The sequence below is a fragment of the Dromiciops gliroides genome, chromosome 1 (genome assembly GCF_019393635.1).
Source record: "Dromiciops gliroides isolate mDroGli1 chromosome 1, mDroGli1.pri, whole genome shotgun sequence".
In the NCBI taxonomy this organism is placed as follows: domain Eukaryota; kingdom Metazoa; phylum Chordata; class Mammalia; order Microbiotheria; family Microbiotheriidae; genus Dromiciops; species Dromiciops gliroides.
Window position 1 is genome coordinate 285,815,867 of NC_057861.1, and position 21,570 is coordinate 285,837,436.

The window sequence follows — 21,570 nt, forward strand, 5'->3', positions numbered from 1 at the left end:
TAACTTCATGTTCAGCTTTGTCCATTACAGCTGCCAGATGTATTGTTCTCCTACCTCTATTCCCTTGTGACTATATGTGACTACATATTTTTGCACAACTATAAAGATGGCTATACAGATGAACACTTGATCATCCATCCAGATGTTTTCTGTCAACACCTCTTCCTTGCCTCTCCAAACCCTCTCCTGTTCTCTCTCCCTGCCTCCTACAATGTAAGCCCAGATTAGCCCAGTAGGACAGGCCTCAACATTTTTCATCTCTAGGCAATTAAACTCATTAACATATACACAAAACTTTAAAGTTTACAGAGCCCATTTCATATTTTATTGCATTTGATTTTTTATAACTCTGAGGCAGATAAAGGTATAGCTATCTCTATTTTAGAGATGGACAAACTGTACTATAATAAGTATAGCAATCATGAAAGAAATAAGGTCACCTTCATACAAGTTCTCTCACTGAAAGTACATGTGGGTTAGAAGAACAGTAATAAGCAAAATTAAAAAGAGAGGCCTAAGAGCTAGATTCTAGTTCCAAATCTACCATAAACTAAAAGTAAAACCTTGGGGACAGTAAAATGTAAACTTTTTATACATATATTTTTTTGAGGGGCAATGGGGGTTAAGTGACTTGCCCAAGGTCACACAGCCAGTAAGTGTCAAGTGTCTGGAGCCGCATTTGAACTCAGGTCCTCCTGAATCCAGGGCCGGTGCTTTATCCACTGCGCCACCTAGCTGCCCCAATGTAAACTTTTTAGAAGTCAGGACTGTTTTGTTTTTTTCCTTGCATCCCCAAACCTAACACAATGCCTTGCCCAAAGTAAATATTTAATGTTTGAACTGAAATAGGCACATCATTATTCTGTGCCCCAATGTTTTCACTTACCTTGTTTTGAAGGAAAGCACTTCATAACTTGTAGTCAATATACGAAAATCTTTAATGTTCTTTCTAGCACTGTGATTTTAAGTCTGGTGGGTACAAGAGATGGCAAAGAAGAAACCATAGCTGCTCTATAGCCTAGCTTCTTAAACTGTAGGTCATGACTCCATATTTGGGGTGTGGGGGTGCATAACTGAATGAGAGAGCTGTGAAAAATTTGGCAACAGTAAAAGATTACGTCTACCTATTTTATACACCCATATGCCCAGGGTCACATAAAAATTTCTTGGGCAAAAAGGGTGCCATGGAAAAAGTTTAAGAAATCCTGCTCTATACCATTCCACCTGCCACAGAGCAACAGCGCTCTCTTCTGGGGGCAGTGAAGGTACCTTGTTCTCTTTCTAAAAGCAAACTAAGGTACTATGGCACTTACGATCAGGATATCCTTTGAGAGTACAGTGGTCACCCAGAAAGGAGTTAACTACAAAAGATATAGCAATTATACTACGTACTTGCCTGTTGTAAATAGTAACTTCTTTGCAAAAGAATCATATAAAGAAAAAGCAGCAAACTAAAAGTTAGGAGACCTATGTTCTATTCTTGGCTTTCTAATTAACTAGCTAGCTACATGACCTCAAGCAAGTTATAACCATTCTACACCTTAAGTTTCCTCATCTGTAAAATGCAGAGATTGGACTAGATAAATATTTTCTCTTAACTCCCTTCTAGTTCTATGACCTTATTTCAGGAAAACTTTGGTAAACCTGTGGTTGAAAACAATTACTCTGGCTCCTATATACCAAAGCTTGAAAAGTTCATATTCTACCTGTTTCCATAAATCACACACACCCCATTTGCTTTAGGGAAGTATTAACCTATATAGTTTCTTGCAAGTCAAGGGTACAGTGTCCTTACATAAAAAGTTCTTTAACCTTGAATGATTCTCACTTGAACTGTGCTGTTGTGAGAGGACAGAGTGAACAAATTTTAATTACTTAATGATACTAAAATAAAAATCTTAAGATTTTAAAGACAGACAACATGTGAACTAAGCAGTGATCAGGTAAAGAATAAATATTGGATTGTGGTCCCCACTGTTCATTTGCCAGCAATCTAACCTAGGGGAAGAACCTTTTTATTAAAGGTTCCTAGTGGGTTTAAAAAAAAAAAAAAAACGACATGTGCTCAAAGGGCCCTTTTAACTCTAAAATTCTAGTATCCTATAACTAAGACAGACTTCAAGACATTATTTAAACTGGCTATCTTCCTTCAATCTTCCTTCAGGTTATTAGCCCAATGTTAAAGCTGAAACAACTGAAGTACCCAGAGATAAAATGAATTTCTCATGCTCATAACTACTACGTGGCAAAAGGGGAATTAGAATTTGCCTCTTCTGCCTCTAATGAAGTACTTTGTACCACACCAATGCTATCTAAGCACAAAACAAGTAAGGTACCATGAGGTGGCTGTGGGGCATATACATATTTCTGTTATATTTTATAGTTTTTATCTGTGCTCAAAATTTACACTTTGTTTTCCTTCTCTTAATTTCCATCATTTATAGAGTTATACTCCAGGGTCAACTTTGACCTACTGTCTGCTATATTTTCTTCATTATCACCTATGCTAAGTAGAATCCCATTTTAACAAACATCTGGTTCTTATAAAAACATCAACTTGTGCCTCGACAAAATGTTCCTGTTAAAAAAATTTTGCTGATCAAGCATAATTAATTCCATTAAATGAAACTCGTATGATATGCTAACAAACAATTCTATTTGTTCTTAAGGTTTGGTTTAAAATTTTTCTCCTAAATGTTCTTAATGATACTGGAATATGTGAACAGGTGACTATACTTGTATGCATGACAAAAACTTATATATCATTAGTACCTTTCCTTTAAAGATAATTTTATTTGCTGTAGATTAATCAATGTGGTCTATCTAATGCAAGACACGTAGATCACTTGATGTCAACACATCAAGAACATATTAAAATGCTTCTATTAGAAAAATACCCTTGCAATTAACCTGGCTACTAAAAATAACATATCAAATAAAGGTTTTTAAAAATAAAGTACTTACTGTGTAATTGAATTCTGAACACTCTTTTCATTCAAAGTCATTCCTGGAGGAGGGTCATTTTGCAAAGCCAATAATTCTTTTTGCAGTCGTTTCTAGAAAAAACAATAGTATTTCAATTTTGCATAGTCTTTTGTTATATTACATAAGAAATTATGTCTCCTAATGAAAAGGATACCTTTCCCTCACCTACGACATGAGTCTATATTGCTATATGCAATTGTTTATATTATTTATATATTTCTACAACTTATAATGCATTTCTGAACATTTGCATTCATCATAAGTTCTACAACTAAGCACTTAATACTTTGAAATTAGCCCACAATTTTCCAGACAAATAAATGTATACCACCTTTAGAGTCAGCTACTATTCCACAACTGTCTCATAGACTGGTGTACCTATAGAAGATAAGGACTACTCTTACTGTTTTCCATCAAAATGTTTACCATATGGAACCCTTAGAGAATGAATAATTTCAGATGACTAAGTTTTACAAAAAGCTAAAGTTCTAGGCCTTTAAGTACTGAAACTTTCTATTTGGGGTGGAAGCCAAAATATTTCATGTAGTTTTCCTGTCCTCAGACTACACTGAAAGCCTTTTCCTCTTCTTCCTCTATACTATTTCTTTTTTTTTTTTTTTAGTGAGGCAATTGGAGTTAAGTGACTTGCCCAGGGTCACACAGCTAGCATGTGTTAAGTGTCTGAACTCAGGTACTCCTGAATCCAGGGCTGGTACTTTATCCACTGCGCCACCTAGCCGCCCCTCTCTATACTATTTCAATTGGTGATCTCATCAGCTCCCATAGAACCAATTATCACTATACTGATGATTCTCAAATCTATTTATCAAGCCCTAACCTCACTACTGACCTTCAGTCTCACACCTTGAATTGCCTATTAGACATCCCAAAGAAAATATCCTGTAGATATCTTAAACTCAATGTATCTGTTACAGAACTCATCTTTTCCCCAAAATCTTCCACTCCTCCTAACTTCCCTATTACTGCTGAAGGCACTACTATTCTTCCAGTCACTCAAGCTCACAACCTAGGTATCCTAGGTATCATCCTTGACTTCTCACTATCTCTCACCTCCCATAACCAATCTGTTGCCAGGGCCTGTCAATCTTTACCTTTGTAACATCTTCTTTCCTAACATTGCCACCATCTTGGTGAAGGCCCTCATCACTAGATTATTTCAATAGCCTATTGGTTGGTCAGCCTGCCACAAGTTTCTTCCCACTCTACCCCAATCCATCCTCCACTTGGTTATCAACATGATCTTCCTAAAGAGCAAGTATGATCACATCATCCCTCTACTCAAACTCCAGTGGCTCCCTCTCACCTCCCATATCAAATATAGCATCTTCTGGCATTAACACCCTTCATAATCTGCCTTATCTTTCTAGTTTTCTTATATCATACGACCCCCCCTCCCCCACACACACACTCTGTGCCCCAGTGACACTGGACGCCCCCTGTTATTCCTCACATGTGACACCACCTCCAAGCACCAGGCTTTTTCAGCAACTAGCTCCCATACCTGGAATGCTCTCCCCTTGCCTCCTGGCTGACTCCGGTCCATCAAGTCTCTGCTAAAATCCTGCCACCTAAAGAAAGCCTTTCCCAATCGACTATTTCCAATTCAGCCAGTACACAGCCTGTTTGTACAGAGCTATTCACATGCGTTTTCCCTCAGGCTACAAGCACCTTGAGAACAGGGACCCTCTCTTACTCTTCTGTGTATCCCCAGTGCTTAGCACAGTGCCTAACACACAGCAGTTTAAGATAAATGTTTAGTGACTGACTCCATATCTCCCAATATCTATTTTTCTGCTCCTTCAGGGCAGTGCTAAGCTCTGTAAGCCTAATTGATCCTATATTAAATTGGCTCTGATTGTTATGATTAAGAGTTCTATAGCAGGGCAGCTAGATGGCGCAGTGGATAGAGCACCGGCCCTGGAGTCAGGAGTACCTGAGTTCAAATCTGACCTCAGACACTTAACACTTACTAGCTGTGTGACCCTGGGCAAGTCACTTAACCCCAAATGCCTCACTTAAAAAAAAAAAAAGAGTTCTATAGCTCTTTTAAAAAAAAGTTTTCCCATCTTCTCACTTATTGTCAGTTGTCACTTTCTATCAATTGTGTCTGCAGGTATCAGCCACCTCTCTCTCTCATTTGCATAATTCATTGATTCTAATCTGCTGGTTCAAGAAACTAGATAATTAAATTAATTAAAACTGGTCATAACTCCCTCCCTTTAAAGAAGTGGAGAATTATGGACATGGAATATTACATATATTGGACTTTGGTTAATCTATTGATTAGTTTTGCTGAATTTTTTTTCTTTTTTATTTCTGTTAGAAGGAATGACGCTCTTGGGAAAGGATAAAATGGGGAAAGTAAGTGATATAAAAACAAAAATATCAATCATTTTTCAAAACTTTACAAAACTACAGTGACTTCTGAATAACAAGCTTCTATGGGTCTCTGCTATAAAAGTAAAGCTTATGAACTTTAGTATATGGATTTTTTGCCAAGACTAATGCCCAAAGATCTATGTTGTTCACTCCTCATTCTTGTCTGGATAGCTGAATTATCAAAATAACTCATTTATTCAAAACTCAGCTAATAATGGAAAAGGAATAACTGAATCATTGCTCTGAGATGAATATACTGATTGCCAGGATGAATGAAGTTGTTGTATACTTGCAACTATTAAACAACAAGGCAACAAATTTCCCTCAACTTTACTTTGTCCCTACTTAAAACATTTCTTTCTCTAATTCTGTGCTCTGATCTAGCTTCAGACCTAGAGCACCTTAGAAATTTACCCAAATACTGGAAAGGACCACAATCTAGCAAAATATTTACTTAATTTATTGAATACTATACTTCTATTACTCCCCCAAATCAGTTTTTACCTATCATACAATAGTAAGAAATTAGAAATCCCTCACAGTTGTGTCCTGATCACTGCCACTCCCTACCCCCACCCCAGATAAACTCACTTCTCTATTAAATTTTGGATTGTTTCTATAATAGAAACCCCATTCAATAATATCTATACCATTAAAACTGAACAATAAGGAGGAAATGTCAAGAATACAACAGGAATTAAGGAGAAATATCAACAATAAGAGAAACACTGATCTAAAACTTTCTTACTTTTCCCTTCCCCCTAATTTCTTCTTTATTCTCCTGGTGTTTGATGGAAACACCCTTCATATGTCCTAAACTTATTTTCCCTGGAACTACAGGGTAAGCAATTACAAAGATTACAACCAATGATCCTCAGAACCTAACTGAACCTGCCTGATATATTCATCTTGTTTCTGTTAAGAGATCATCACTGAGGGGGCAGCTAGGTGGCACAGTGGATAGAGCACCGGCCCTGGAGTCAGGAGTACCTGAGTTCAAATCCAGCCTCAGATACTTGACACTTACTAGCTGTGTGACCCTTGGCAAGTCACTTAACCCCAATTGCCTCACTTTAAAAAAAAAAAAGAGATCATCACTGACTCAACATTCTTTTTTTTTTTAAAAAAAGGATTTTGAGTTCCAAATTTTTCTCCTCTCTTCCTTGCCCATGGCAAGCAATCTGATACAGGTTATACATGTGCAATAATGTAAAACCTCTTATCACTGACTATCAATCACAATGCCAGTTCTCTAGTCTGGGAGGAAGAAAGAGTAAAAAGTATTTAATTTATCTAGCATGACCTCTTCTGTCACCTTTATATTTGTTCCCAGGCTAACCAATATAAGAACCCTTGAGAATAGGGGCCAAGACACAAGACAGAACAATAAGCAATTTAAAGAACAGCCTCACTAAATCCACCCCTTTCCCCCTTCCCTACCCTATTCTCCATCAGACATTTATCTTTTTTTTTTTTTTTTGTGCAGGGCAATTGGGGTTAAGTGACTTGCCCAGGGTCACACAGCTAGTAAGTGTTAAGTGTCTGAGGCAGGATTTGAATTCAGGTACTCCTGAATCCAGGGCCGGTGCTCTATCCACTGTGCCATCTAGCTGCCCCAGACATTTATCTTAATGTGATAAAAAATTACCTAGATTGTAAAAGGAATTAGTGTTCTGGCCAAATTGTTTTCTAACACCTTTAAGCCCAAAACTTTTCTAAATTATGTTTTATAGGAACCTGAAATGTACAGTACATAGTTCCCTACCTTAGGTAAACAATACAATAAATATAATTTAACCTTTTCTTATGGAATCAAGGTCAAATTGATTATATTGTGTTATAATACAGAGACATCCTCAGAAATATACATGGGATGTAGGTAAGACCAAGATTACACTATAACAGGAAAGCAACTTTTAATTTTTAGAATTCTGAACTTGAACATCAAATATGAGCATTTCAATATACAAAGTAAAACAGAAAAAAGTTTGCTCTACTGGCTTTCCTTCTGCTATTTTCTGTGCATTTTTTTAAAAGCTTCTCTACCCCTTCTAAATCTGGTAACCAACTCCATGGCTAATCCAGAGCTCACCCTCCCTCCATTTCAAGAAAAACAAAACCCTTGTATCAAATATACATAGTCAAGCAAAACAAATCCTCAGATTGGCCATTTCAAAATATGTCTCTTCTACCTTGAGTTCATCACCTCTTAACAAGAAAATAATAGCAACTGATATTTGTATAGCATGTTATGGTTTACAATGTGCTTTACATGGATTCTCATTTGATCTTCACAACAACCCTGTGAGGTAAGCACTACAATGGAAATTATTGCTATTTTATGTATAAGAAAGGGAGAGTAAATGACTTGTCCAAGATCACACAAAAGCAGAAACCCAGCATTCTTCTTCTTTTTTGGTGTGTGTGTGTGTGTGTGTGTGTGTGTGTGTGTGTGGCAATTGGTGTTAAGTGACTTGCCCAGGGTCACACAGCTAATAAGTATTACGTTTCTGAGGCTGGATTCAAACTCAGGTCCTCCTGACTCCAGGGCCAGTGCTCTATCCACTGTGCCACCTAGCTGCCCCCTCTCCTTTTACCTTTAAAGAGTAAGAAAGCAAAACTGAAGCCCTAATTCAGAATGTAAGAGAATGCTATACAGTTTCTAACCAATTTCCTTCCCTCTAATTCATGCAAAGGATTAAGAGAAACAAATTAACGAAGGACAAACCAAAAGAGAAATTTCTCTGGCTAAATTTGACATGTGATTTAATAGTCTCTAGAGCTGAGTAAGATAATTGAGTGGTCTGATTCAAATGGAAGAAATTTCAAAAGGTCCTTACCTTTCAGATCCAGCTAGGCTATAAACAAAGATGGCAATAAAGGAATTATTTAGGCAAAGGAGCTTAAGTCCCAAAGCTGAAAGTAAGGTTTAGGGGCAGCTAGGTGGCGCAGTGGATAGAGCACTGGCCCTGGAGTCAGGAGGACCTGAGTTCAAATCCGACCTCAGACACTTAACACTTACTAGCTATGTGACCTTGGGCAAGTCACTTAACCCCAATTGCCTCACTAAAAATAAAAAAGAGAAAGAGAAAGTAAGGTTTAAAAGCAGGTAAACAAGCAGTAATAATAGTGGTTACAATACTTAAAAGGCTGAAAGAAAAATATGCCCCACTGTCTCTCTCTCTCTCACATACACCCAGAAATTCTACTTTTCTGTCATAAACCATGCTTTCAAATTTGTGACTTCAGCCCCTCTGTCTATATTATACAAACACAAGCATGCGCACACACTGGTGGCACTGTGTTAGCTGTTATAGAGTATAATAAAGACGGTTCCAGTCTCAAGGAACTTAAAATGAACATAACCTTGAGAAAGCTATAATTTCTGGGTCAGTTTCTTCATCTCTAATATGCAAATATAAATATCACACGTCCAACTCCCTAAACTAAAATGAAATGCAACAGTAGATATAAAAACATTTTTTAAAGCATGAAACTTTAAGTGGCAGTATCAACCAGCAAGCATTTGTTAAGCATGTAATTATGCTCAGAACTGTGTGCTGGGTGGGTGGGTGGGGCAGCTAGGTGGCGCAGTGGATAAAGCACCAGCCTTGGATTGAGGAGGACTTGAGTTCAAATCCAGCCTCAGACACTTGACACTAGCTGTGTGACCCTGGGCAAGTCATTTAACCCTAATTGCCCTGCCCCCCCAAACCCAGAACTGTATGCTAGGGACAGAGGAGAGGAGAGGGGAGGGGAGGGAGAGAGGAGAAGGGAGAGGACAGAGGAAAGAAAGGGAACTGTCCCTACCCTCAAGGAGATTACAGGATTGCTTATGGAGGAAAAGAAAAATTACTGAAACTTAAAAAATAAAAAACAAACAACAAATAGGTATTTCAATTTGCTACTATAGAACACTTAAATAATATTCAACTTTGGCTTCTTCTCTGGTAATTTTGTAATTACCTAAGCAAACTGGACTTTACAACTAAAAAGAATATAAATTTGATAGTAGTTTCGCCTTTCTGAGTTTGAATCATAACACTAGACCTATAATATTGTTTTTTCTGTCCAATTTCCTTTTTTTAATTATTTTTTTCTATCAAAAATCAATCTTCGGGGCAGCTAGGTGGTGAAGTGGATAGAGCACAGGTCCTAGATTCAGGAGGACCTGAGTTCAAATCCGACCTCAGACACTTAACATTAGCTGTGTGACCCTGGGCAAGTCACTTAACCCCAATTGCCTCCCCCCCCGCCGCAGCCCCCCAATCAACCTTCTCTCCTTCCTTACCCTTTCCAACTGAAAAAAGAAAGAAAACTTCTGCTACAAACATGTAAAATAAAGCAAAACAAATTTACTCTTTGGCCATATCAAAAGAAAAAATGATTCACTTTGCACTGTCTTTCTCCTCTCTAAAAGGAGGTGGATAGAATATTTCATCATTAGTCCTGTGGAATCAAGGTTGGTAATGCTCATCAGAATTGCTTTGTCTTTACAATATTGTTGTCACTATATAAATTGTTCTCCTGGTTCTGCTCATTTCACTTGGCATCAGTTCGCACAAGTGTCTCAACCGCTTCATTATTTCTTTTCCCCCTGATATAGTTTTACAATTTACGTTTTTAAAAAAATTTTGAATTGAACAAATTCTTTCGCTCCTTCCTTGAGAAGGCAAAAAATTTGGTATTGATTATACATGAAGTCATACAAAATATACTTCCATATTAGCCAGGTTGCAAAAGAAAACAGACCCCCTATGGCCCCCAAAGAACAAGAAAAATAAAAAAAGCTAAAGTATGCTTCAACCTGCAATCAAACTCCATCAAATCCTTCTTTGGAGGTAGATAGCATTTTTCATCATAAATCCTTTGAAAGTGACTTGGATCACTGTATTGCTGAGAATAGCTAAATCATCCACAGTTGATCTATCTTACAATCTTGCTTTCACTATGTTCTCCTGGTTCTGCTCACTTCACTTTGTATCAGTCCCTATAATTTCTCTCAGGTTTTTCTGAAACCATCCAGCTCATTATTTCTTATAGAGCAATAGCATTCTCCAGAACTTGTTCAGCCATTACCCAATTGATGGGCATCCCCTCAGTTTCCAATTCTTTGCCACCACAAAAAGGGCTGTTATAAATATTGTTGTACATATAGGTCCTTTTCCCTTCTCTGTGATCTCTTTGAGATACAGACCTAATAGCAGTATTCAGCTGGATCAAAGGGTAAGTTTATAATAACCCTTTGAGCATTGTTCCAAACTGCTCTCCAGAATGGTCTGATCATTTCACAATTCCACCAACATTGCATTACTGTCCCGATTTTTCCATATCCCCTCCCACCCTCTATCATTTTCCTTTTCTGTCAAATTAGTCAATTTGATAAGTATGAGGTGCTACCTCAGAGTTGTTTTAATTTACATTTTTCTAATCAATAGTGATTTTAGAACATTTTTTCATATAACTATAAATAGCTTTGATTTCTTCTTCTGAAAACTGCCTGTTCATATCCTTTGACCACTTATTGGGGAATGATTCATGATAAATTTTACTCAGTTCTCTATAATGTTCTCATTTTATTTTTCTTGCTTTTTAAAAAAATGGGTAATATGGAAATATTTTGAATGATTTCAAGTTATAATTGATATACTGCTTGCCTTTTCAAATGGGCATGGGAGAAAGGAAGAGAATTTGGAATTCAAAATTTAAAAAGAAAATAACACCAAAAAGAAATGAGATTTTTAAAATGTTTTAAAATATCTATTGCTGACTAATTCATCAAATTCAAACTCCATTACTTGGTTTGCTTTGAAAGTCCTTAATTCAACCTTACTTCCTAATACAAACAGCCTATTCCAGTGATACTAATCTCAATGTCCAACTACAATAAATGTCCATTCCTCCATTAGCTGATATTCTTTTCCCCACCATCTGGAATGCCTCCCTTATTTCTCTCCCAAGATCTATATCACACTCCTTTAAGGGATCCCCCTTACAAATACTCTCATCTACACTAATCTCTTCCACCTATGAATTCCTACTACATTTAATCATGGAATTTTAAAGCTAGAATCCATTATCTAACCCATTAATTGCAGTGCCTATTCTAAATCTTTCTTGCCTCCAATTACATTCCCTGTTCCCACTCTCTCAGCTGAAGACTTCACTTTATACTTTACCAAATAAACTGGGGCCTTTCAAGAGTTCCCTTCTCTTCACTCAGACATCTTTCCCAATTACTTCTTTCACTCATTTCAAAAAAAGTGGACTATCTCCTCGTGGAGGCAAAACTATCAGTATACATTTTTAATCCCATCCTTTCCCATCTCCAGCTGATTGCTCCAACTATCATCCTCACTCTCTAATCTTCAATTTCTCCTTATCAACTAGCTCCTTTCCTGATGCCTTAACACACCCACCTCTCCCCCATCCTTTGGGGGGAAAAACCCTCAATAGATCTGATCACCCCCATTAGCCATTATTCTATAGCTCTCTTCCCATTGTCAGCTAAACTCCTTGAGAAAACCATATACAAAGGGTATATCTACTTCCTTTCTTCTCATTGATTCTAAACACTGAAACCTGACTTGCGATATCATTTGGCTAATACTGTTTTCTCTTGTCCCTATACTATCTTGCTCAATTTCAATAGCTCCCATTGGTTGTTATCTCTAAGCATATGATTCTCAGATCTACAGAGCCAGCCCTATTCTCTCTCTGGCACTAGTCCTCCATCACAACTACCTATTGGACATCTTGAATTGGATGCCCTCTATGCATCTCAAGATCAACATGCCCAAAATAGAACTCATAGCTTTTCATCCCAAACTTTCATCTGTTCCTGTCAAGGGCAATCACAGATTTAAAACTTCGGCATAACTTTTGACTTTAACTCACTTCATGTATCCAATCTGTTGTTCAATCTTGTCATTTCTACCCTTCACAATATCTCCTTTCTCTCCACTCATATAGCTATCAACTTAGTATATATACCACCATCACCTCAAACCCAAACTATTCCAATTTCTAGTTGGTCTCCATGCTTCAATTCTCTTTACTCCAATTTATCCTCCTCTGCTGCCAGAGTGACTTTCCTAAAGTGGAAGTCTGACCATGTCACTCCCTACTCAAATCCAGTAGCTCCCCATTACCTCCAAGATCAAATATAAAACTCTCTGTTAAACCTTTCACAACCTGGCCCCTTCCTACCTTTACAGTCTTACACACTTTATTCTTCTCCTCTTCCCTACCCCAAACAAGTAGTCTTCCCTCTGAGATTACTTTTCATTTACACTGAATAAATCTTGTATGTAAGTTATTTGCATGTTGTCTCTCCCACTAGAATGTGAGCTCCTTAAAAGCAGGGACTATTTTCCCCATTCTCTGTATCTCCAATGCTTGGTACAGTGCCTGATTTATATATATATATATATATATATATATATATATATATATATATATATAAGTGCTTAGCAAATGCTTATTGACTAAGTGGTCTTAGAGAGCTAATTCAACATTTTCATATTAGAAATGAGTAAAAAGATCAGAAAAATGAAGTAACTTTTTCAAGTTCACAAATAATGAACATCTCCAAAATGTTTATTTCTCTAATTGGATCACAAAACTCTTTTGATATGGTCTGTGTTTAGGGACATGGAAAGCCTGGTGCAAAAACCCAGAAAAATTAATAGGGTAGGGAAGTAGAAACAATCTGTCCTTCCCCCAGGATTTTTGACAGAAACATAATCATACTGCTCAATTTTGTAGGTCTACACTTAATAGAAGTGTTTCAAAACAAATTATACATAATATATTTTTTGTTGATAAACAAGTTATTTTAGATCAAGGACACAAATTTGAGGGGAAAACTGAAATAATTCTTTTCTTGCCCCACTTCTCCCAAAGTTTTAACATAACTTCAAAAAAAACACCATACAGTTTCTTACACTATCAGAATGAAGTCAACTGTACAAGTGTAGGATGCATAAATCGTCTGTAGAGCTCAGGGACTTTTTTGTCTTTCATTGTATCTCAGTGACTAGCTTATAACAAATTCTTTGCTGCTGAGTGACTAGCACATGAAAAGGACATGAGGCTTGCAGGGAACTCAATGAATTAAGGCTACCCAAAAAAGCTAATGAAAGTTTGGGGTTATTTGGCAAGCACTTTTCTTTAAATAAACACTTTTAGAGTTCCAAATTCTATTCTTCCTTCCCTTCCTCCCCTCCCCACTTCCTGAGGCAGTAAGCAATCACAGGTTATACATGTGCAATTATTAAAACATTACCCTATTAGTCATTTTGTGTACAACTCAAATAAGAGGGGAAAAAATGAAAGTCAAAAATAGCATGCTTAAAAATCTGAGTCCGGTCAATATCAGTTCTTTCTTTGGAAATGGATAGTATGCTTCATCATTAGTCCTTTGGGATTGTCTTGGATCATTGTATTGCTGAGAATAGTTAAATCATTTACAATTCAGCATATAATATTGCTGTCACTGTGAACAATGTTCTGTTCTGCTCACTTCACTATACATCAGTTCATATAAGTCTTTTCAGGCCTTTCTGAAATCATCCTGCTTGTCATTTCTTATAGTACAATAATACTCCATCACCATCATATACTACAACTTGTTTAGCCATTCCCCAATTGATAGAGATCCCTTTGATTTCCAATTCTTAGCCACTCCAGAAAGAGCTGCTATAAATATTTTTCTACAAATAGGTCTTTTTCTCTCTTTGGGGATGTCTTTGGGATATAAACCTAGCAGGGGTATTACACAGGGATCAAAGGGTATGCACAGTTTTATAGCCCTTTGGGCATAGTTCCAAATTGCTCTCCAAGATGGATGGATCAGTTCACAATTCTACCAGCAGTGAATTAGCATCCCAGTTTTCCCACATCCCTTCCAACATCCAACATTTTCCTTTTTTGTTATTTGCCAGTCTGATAGTTGTGAGGTAGTACCTGAGAGTTGTTTTAATTTGCATTTCTCTGATCCATAGTGATTTAGAGTATTTTTTCATGACTATAGATAGCTTTGTCTGAAAACTGCCTGCTCACGTCCCTTGACCATTTATCAAATGGGGAATGATTTGGTTTTTTATAAATTTGACTCAGTTCTCTACATATTTGAGAAATGATGCCCTTATCAGAGATACCTGTTTCAAAAATTCTTTCCCAGTTTTCTACTTCCCTTATAACCTTGGTTACATTAGTTTTGTTTGTGAAAAAACTTTTCAATTTTATATAATCAAAAGTAATCTATTTTACTTTTTTTGTTGTTCTCTATTATCTTCTTTGGTCCTAAATTCTTCCTTTGTCAACAATCTGACAGATAAAATATTCTATGCTCTCTTAATTTGCTTATGGTATTTACCCTTTATGTGTAAATCATGTACCCATTTTGACCTAATTTCAGTATATGGTGTGAGATGTTGGTCTATATCTAGTTTTTCTGCCATACTATTTTCCAGTTTTCCCAGTTTTTTTCAAATAATGAGTTTTTGTTCCAAAAGCTTGGATCTTTGGGTTTATCATGTAGTAGATTACCATAGTCATTTACTTCAGTGTAATTCCTACCTATTCTATTCCACTGGTTCACAACTATTTCTTAGACAGTATCAGATTGTTTTGATGATTAGCACTTTATAATACAGTTTGAGATCTGATACTGCTATGGTAGTGCTAGATCACCTTCTTTTGCATGTTTTAAAACTGATTCCCTTGATATCCTTGAGCTCTTGTTCTTCCAGATGAAATTTGTTTGCCACTTAGGTAGTAATGCCATTTTTATTATATTGGCTTGGCCCACCCATAAGTAATTAATATTTTTCCAATTGTTTATATCTGACTATTTATGTGAAAAGTGTTTTATAGTTGTATTCATATAGTTCCTGTGTATGTCTTAGCAGGCAGACTCCCAAGTATTTTATATTGTCTATAGTTGTTTTAAATGAAATTTCTCTTTTTATCTGTTGATGCTGGACTTTGTTGGTTATATATAGAAATGCTGATGATTCATGTGGGTTTATTTTATATCCTGCAACTTTGCTAAAGTAATTTCAAGTAGTTTTTTAGTTGATTTTCTAGGATTTTCTAAGTATAACATATCATCTGCAAAGTTTTGTTTCCTCATTGCCTGTGCTAATTCCTTTAATTTCTTTTTCTTTTCTTATTGCTATAGCTAACATTTCTAGTACAATATTAAATAAGAGAGGTGATAATGGGCATCCCTGCTTATTTTGGGAAGACTTCTAGTTTATCCCCATTACAGATAATGCTTGCTGATAGCTTTAGATAAATAGCACTTACCATTTAAAAATAAGCTCCATTTATTCTTATACTCTCTAGTGGTTTTTTCTGTTGTTGTTTTTTTGCAGGGCAATGAGGGTTAAGTGACTTGCCCAGGGTCACACAGCTAGTGTCAAGTGTCTGAGGCTGGATTTGAACTCAGGTCCTCCTGAATCCAGGGCTGGTGCTTTATCCACTGTGCCACCTAGCTGCCCCTCTAGTGTTTTTAATAGGAATGGGTGTTGTATTTTGTCAAAGGCCTTTTCTGCATCTATTGAGATAATCATATGATTTCTGTTGGTTTTGTTATTGATACGGTCAGTATGCTGATACTTTTCCTAATATTGAACCAGTCCTGCATTCCTGGTATAAATTCTACCTGCTCATAGTGTATGATCCTTCTGATATATTGCTGTAATCTCTTTGCTAGTATTTTATTTAAAATTTTTGGTAAGCACTTTTTGAAAAGACACTGTACACAGCCTCAGACACTTCTTACTAGCTGTGTGACCCTGGGCAAGTCACTTAACCCCAACTGCCCCACAAAAAAAAAAGACTGTACAACTCACGCAGTAAATGTTGACAAAACTAGCTACTGACTCTTCACGAAGTTCTATATCCCAACTCAGAAAACATCCTCACCATTATTACTGTTTTGCGAAGAGTCTACTTTAGGTAAATTCCTTTAATGAGTTCCAACTTCTCCCAAAACAAAGATTCCTTTTTAATACTAATTTTCTATGGATCTTGATGTATGGAGTATGGACTGAGAGACATGGGAAAAAAAATCTCTCAAGAAATAAAAATAAGCATCACACAGGGAGCAACAGAGACACACAAGGTGAGAGTGAGTAGGCTGCCACATAAAACAAATAAGGAACTCTGAAGAACTGGAATAAAGTGTTGTATGTGGTAGTTAACAGATGGAGAGACTGGGTACTCCAATCGTATCCTGATGTCAGAGGAAAGGGAAACAGGTCCCCAGGTTGTCAAGTAGAGCCCCTGTAATAAATTTATGAGAAGACATGAACAAGATATGCACAGGATGGGCAGTCATGGATGAGTTACAATCTGCATCATTAGAAGAAACATTCAACTCAATTAGATATATTTTATGAGAAATTTTGGAAATGCATTAGAAAGAACATAGGACTATGATTCAGATCTGGGTCATAATCTCAACTTTACCACATGAGAACTTAGGCAAAACATAACCTCTAGTAGAATAAGGGAGTTGGATCAGATGATTTTATAGATCAGCTCTTAAGTGTGGAGATTCAAGTTAACTCTTGAAAAGGACGTATCAAGTTTTACTATATATCATTCATGTCTTTTATTCTGGACTTTTTTATCTTGAAAAATGCATAAAATATAATTACAAAAATATTTTTTTTCTCATCTCAGTCATTAAACAAGATACTATGGATACAAAGAAAAAAAAAGTTATCCCTAACCTCAAAGAGCTCATTTTAACTCCAGCATCTGAGGAAGTAGAAAATAATGAAGGGAGAAAGATAATTTTTTACTGCTATTCAAAAGCTATTTGGTCTCAAAATTATGGTATTAAGGATTTTTTGCAGATTACCATAATATTTTGTTATTTGACAATACTGATTGGTCGCTTTAAAAAAAACACACTGTAGAGCTATTTGTATTTTCATCCCAATCTCAACACTAGTCTACAATAAACATAACTGTTTAAAGAGTTGCAAATATCTGGGATATACAAGTCAATAAAAGGACTTCCATAAACAAAGGCAGCAATTAATTCACCTTCCTTTTCTTGTGAAGGTATAGGTTCAAATAAATGGTCCATACCATTTTATCCAGCAACCTTAATCCCATTAAAGGATAAATGGCCCATGGAGGGGTTAAAGGTTTCTATGCTATATGTATAAAACCATTCAAAACAGTGCTTTTCTGGTAGCAAAGATTTGCAAACCGAGGGTGTGCCTACTGACTGGGCAATAGTAGAATACACTGTAGTACATAATACAAAGGAATATTATTTTGCAATAAGAAACATCTGAGTAATTCAGAAAGTTTATTAAGATTTGTCTGAACTGATACAGAATGAAACATAACCAAGAGAACAGAACTCACAAAAAAAACCACAACTATGTAAATGAAAAGAACTCTAAAAGCCAAATCTGAGAAACTAATAACCAATTTTGTTCCTGCAGAATGGATAAAGACCACCCCTCTCCTCATTGATAAAAATAAAGTTCCCATATACACGAAAATATTTATAGCAGCACTTTTTATGACAGCAAAGAATCAAAAACAAAGTAGATTCTCTTGATTAGGGAATGGTTAAACAAGTTGTGATACATAAATATATTATTACATGCTGTAAGAAATAACAGATGATAAATATGGAGAAGAATGAAAAGATTTCTATGACTTAATATATGGCAAGGAAAATAATATATACAATATAAACTGAAAGAACCACAAAACAAGCAAAAGGGAATGTTGCAAAATTATCAAAAACAAATAAGGCTTCTTTAAAAAATATTTATTATATGGGATTTGGGGGTGGGGAGAATACTAGGAGAAATGCTGGTGATGTAAAAAACCCAAAAGGCATCCATAAAAATTTCTATTACCTCTCTCTTTAAGGAGGTGAAGTACAGTTACATGTGGTCACTTTTTTTGTTGGTTACTTAAGTGTTTTCCTTTTTTAAAAAGAGAAAAGTTCAACGTTTGGAGGGAATGGAGAGAGAGAATATCTGGAAATGACTGGTGAAAGCATATGACACCATTTAAGCCTCTCAATTCTGAGGTGGAGACTATCCATACTTTACATATGAGGAAACTGAGACTTAGGAAGGATAGGCTAATTTAATTATAAATATGGGGGGGGCAGCTAGGTGGTGCAATAGATAGAGCACTCACTGGCCCTGGATTCAAGAGGACCTGAGTTCAAATCCAGCTTCAGCCACTTGACATTAGCTGTGTGACCCCGGGCAAGTCACTTAACCCTAACTGCCTCACCAAAAAACAAACACACACACACACACACACACACACACACACACACACACACACAGAGAAATGTCAAAATGAAGGATTTAGAGAAAATTGCATGGAAGATGTGAATTCTTACAGAGAAAAATGAGCAGAATCTGGACAAAAAGTTATACAACAACAGCATTGTAAAGAAAAATAACTTTCAGACAAGCCAACCATGATTCCAGATGACTGATGAGAACTAATGGTGAACTGTACCAGTGAGGTGATAAACTCAAGGTACAGAACAAGACATACATTTTTGGAAAAGGCCAATGTGGGGATATGGTTTGCTGGACTGTGCATTTTTAACAAGGGTTTTGTTTTTCTCTTTTTTCAAATGGGGGGAGGGGGGAGGAAGGGGAAACAGAGCTGGCAAAGAGGGCTGCCAAAAGAAAAAGAGTCTTTTGAAGCATTTTTTTAAAAATGCACATTAGAAAAGAGAAAAGAAGGACATCTTTGAAAGTTACATGCCCAATTTACTTATAAACTTACATGAGAAAGCAGGCTGTCTGTTCACAGTCTCACAATTTCGTGTATAATTTTCTGTTTTATTTGTAAGGGAATGTTTTTTTTATTTGGTATTTCATTCAAGGGGGAAAAAAAAAACGAAATGGGTAGAACCAGAACAATTTACATAATGACAATAATGTAAAGGAAAATAATCTTGAAAGATTTAACTCATCAATGAAAGCTGTCACCAATTATGATTCTGGAAGACTTAATGAAGCATACTTCCCAACTTTTTGGGGAAGGAAAAGCTGGAGTTAGTGTGCGGTGATAGATCACCCCCCCAAAAAAATTTAAATACACAAAAGAAAATTAAGTACCCCGGCCCAAAAAACCCAAAAAGGACAACTGAAAACTGTCTTACTAAATTTAATGTGTACTTTTGAAAAATTTATGTAACAAGTTTATAGCTTTTTAAAAAAGTAAGCATAGTGAATGAGTTTATTTACTTGGATTCCACCATTAATTCACTGTGACACATAAGTCCCTGCTTCTATAAGTCTTCTTCTATAAAAAGAGGATTAATTACATCATCTTGGTAGGATCAAATGCGTTAATGTGAAAACCTTTGATGAAAATACATAATTGACAGTATCAAGTACATATAAAACAGAATGCTAATGTCATTAAAGCATAGTCTTAAAAACACATAGGGCAGTTAGATGGCTCAGTGGATAGAATGCTGGACCTGAAGTCAGGAAGCCCTAAATTCAAATCTGGCCTCAGACACCTATTAGCTGTGTGACCCTTGGCAAGTCACTTAACCTATTTATGGTAATCCACTGGAGAAGGAAATGCAGTATCTTTGCCAAGAAAACCCAAGGATGATACTGGCATGCTTTGGTCCACCAAGTCAAGAAGAGTCTAACAGGAATGAACAACAAAAGAATATATAGTCCTTCTCACCTCCCAATTGGACTCAATTCCAGTCTTCCCCCTCTTCAGTCTTTCACATTATTGAAAAATTTGTGTATTGGGTTTAATTTTCTTTCTGGTACATGTACAGACTGGAAAACTATTTTAACGTGATACCTGTGGGAACCATAGTCTGGTATTTCTTTATGTACACAGAAATGGCCAAGTTATCTTTCCTATATATCAACTATAAACATACAGCATGATACATTTATGATCTAGATATGCTTCTGAGAGAGAGACAGAGGCAAAGACAGAGATAGACTTGAATCAGCTTTCTGTAGAAAAATACTTAATAACAAATTTCCCATTAATATCTACATATCAACTGAAAATTTGAACCTAGCCCAAGCTATGCTTTCTTCTAAAGAATTCAGAGAAAATACTCATAACCGTGCAGCTGATAATAACATTCTCCCCCTTAAACTTCACAGAGCATCTTGTTCTCCAACATCCTGATGCATGTCCCTAATACCTATATGTGGCATGTAAGTCCTCCTTGAAGACAAAGACTTTCTTATTTAAAATATGGCTCTCCCCCCAACACAATAGGACCTAAATAAATGTTAACTACTTCATTTTGCTGTAAATGTGTATGTACATACATGGATATACAGCAAAATACAGTAAACACAGCAGCTAAGCGGCCCAGTGGATAAAGTACCGGCCCTGGATTCAAGAGGACCCAAGTTCAATTCCAGCCTCAGACACTTGACACTTACTAGCTGTGTGACCCTGGGCAAGTCACTTAACCCTTATTGGCCTAGAAAAAAAATACAGTAAACAACAGAGAAAAGTGGTTCCTTCTAGGACCCAGCCATATATGAGCAAAGGAGAAAAATAAATAAAATTCACAGAATCTCAACAGATTCTGTGCCCCCTATAATCCAAGACAAACATGGACAAGGAATATGCCCTAACGTACCACAGAACACAATGCCTCCTAAGAACTCCCATTGTTAGTTTTTCCTTACCACAAATATAAATTTGCATCTCTGCAATGTCCACCCATTGCTCCCAGTACTGCCTCCTGGATTTCAATCCCTCTTTCTTAAAAGAGACCTCCTCAAACGCTGAGGACAGGTTTTAATCCCAACCCTCTCTCCCCCACCCCCATTCTCTGGGTTAAATTATCCTCAGGGTCATCAACCAATCTCATAAAGCATGATGTCAAGACCACCCTAAATAACCTTCCTCCAGATTCAATGTGATGACCAAAACTGAACAGAGCATTTCATTTGAAATCTGCCCTCACCAGACCACATTTAAACTATTATCTCCCTAATCCTGGACACTATTCCTCTCTTAATATAGCCTAAGGTTGCACTACCTTCTTTGGTAGCCAAATCATACTATGACTCATAATAAGCTAGCAATCCATTAAAAAACTTCAGATCTTTATCTACCCAGTCACACTTCCCCATTTTTGTCCCAGTGAAGCTAATTTTTTAACCC

The 21,570-nt window shown here is 36.5% G+C and overlaps 1 protein-coding gene across 3 annotated transcripts in view; it reads right to left on the reverse strand.

The window, feature by feature from the left end:
• Positions 1–21,570, reverse strand: part of UBE2W (ubiquitin conjugating enzyme E2 W) — a 77,888-nt gene that overhangs the window by 44,206 nt on the left and 12,112 nt on the right. For all 3 annotated transcript variants that reach the window (XM_043977392.1, XM_043977390.1, XM_043977391.1), the window contains exon 2: positions 2,965–3,056. In XM_043977392.1, coding sequence (XP_043833327.1) covers positions 2,965–3,005 — 41 coding nt within the window. In that variant the 5' untranslated portion in view covers positions 3,006–3,056. The remainder of the gene's footprint in view (positions 1–2,964; positions 3,057–21,570) is intronic.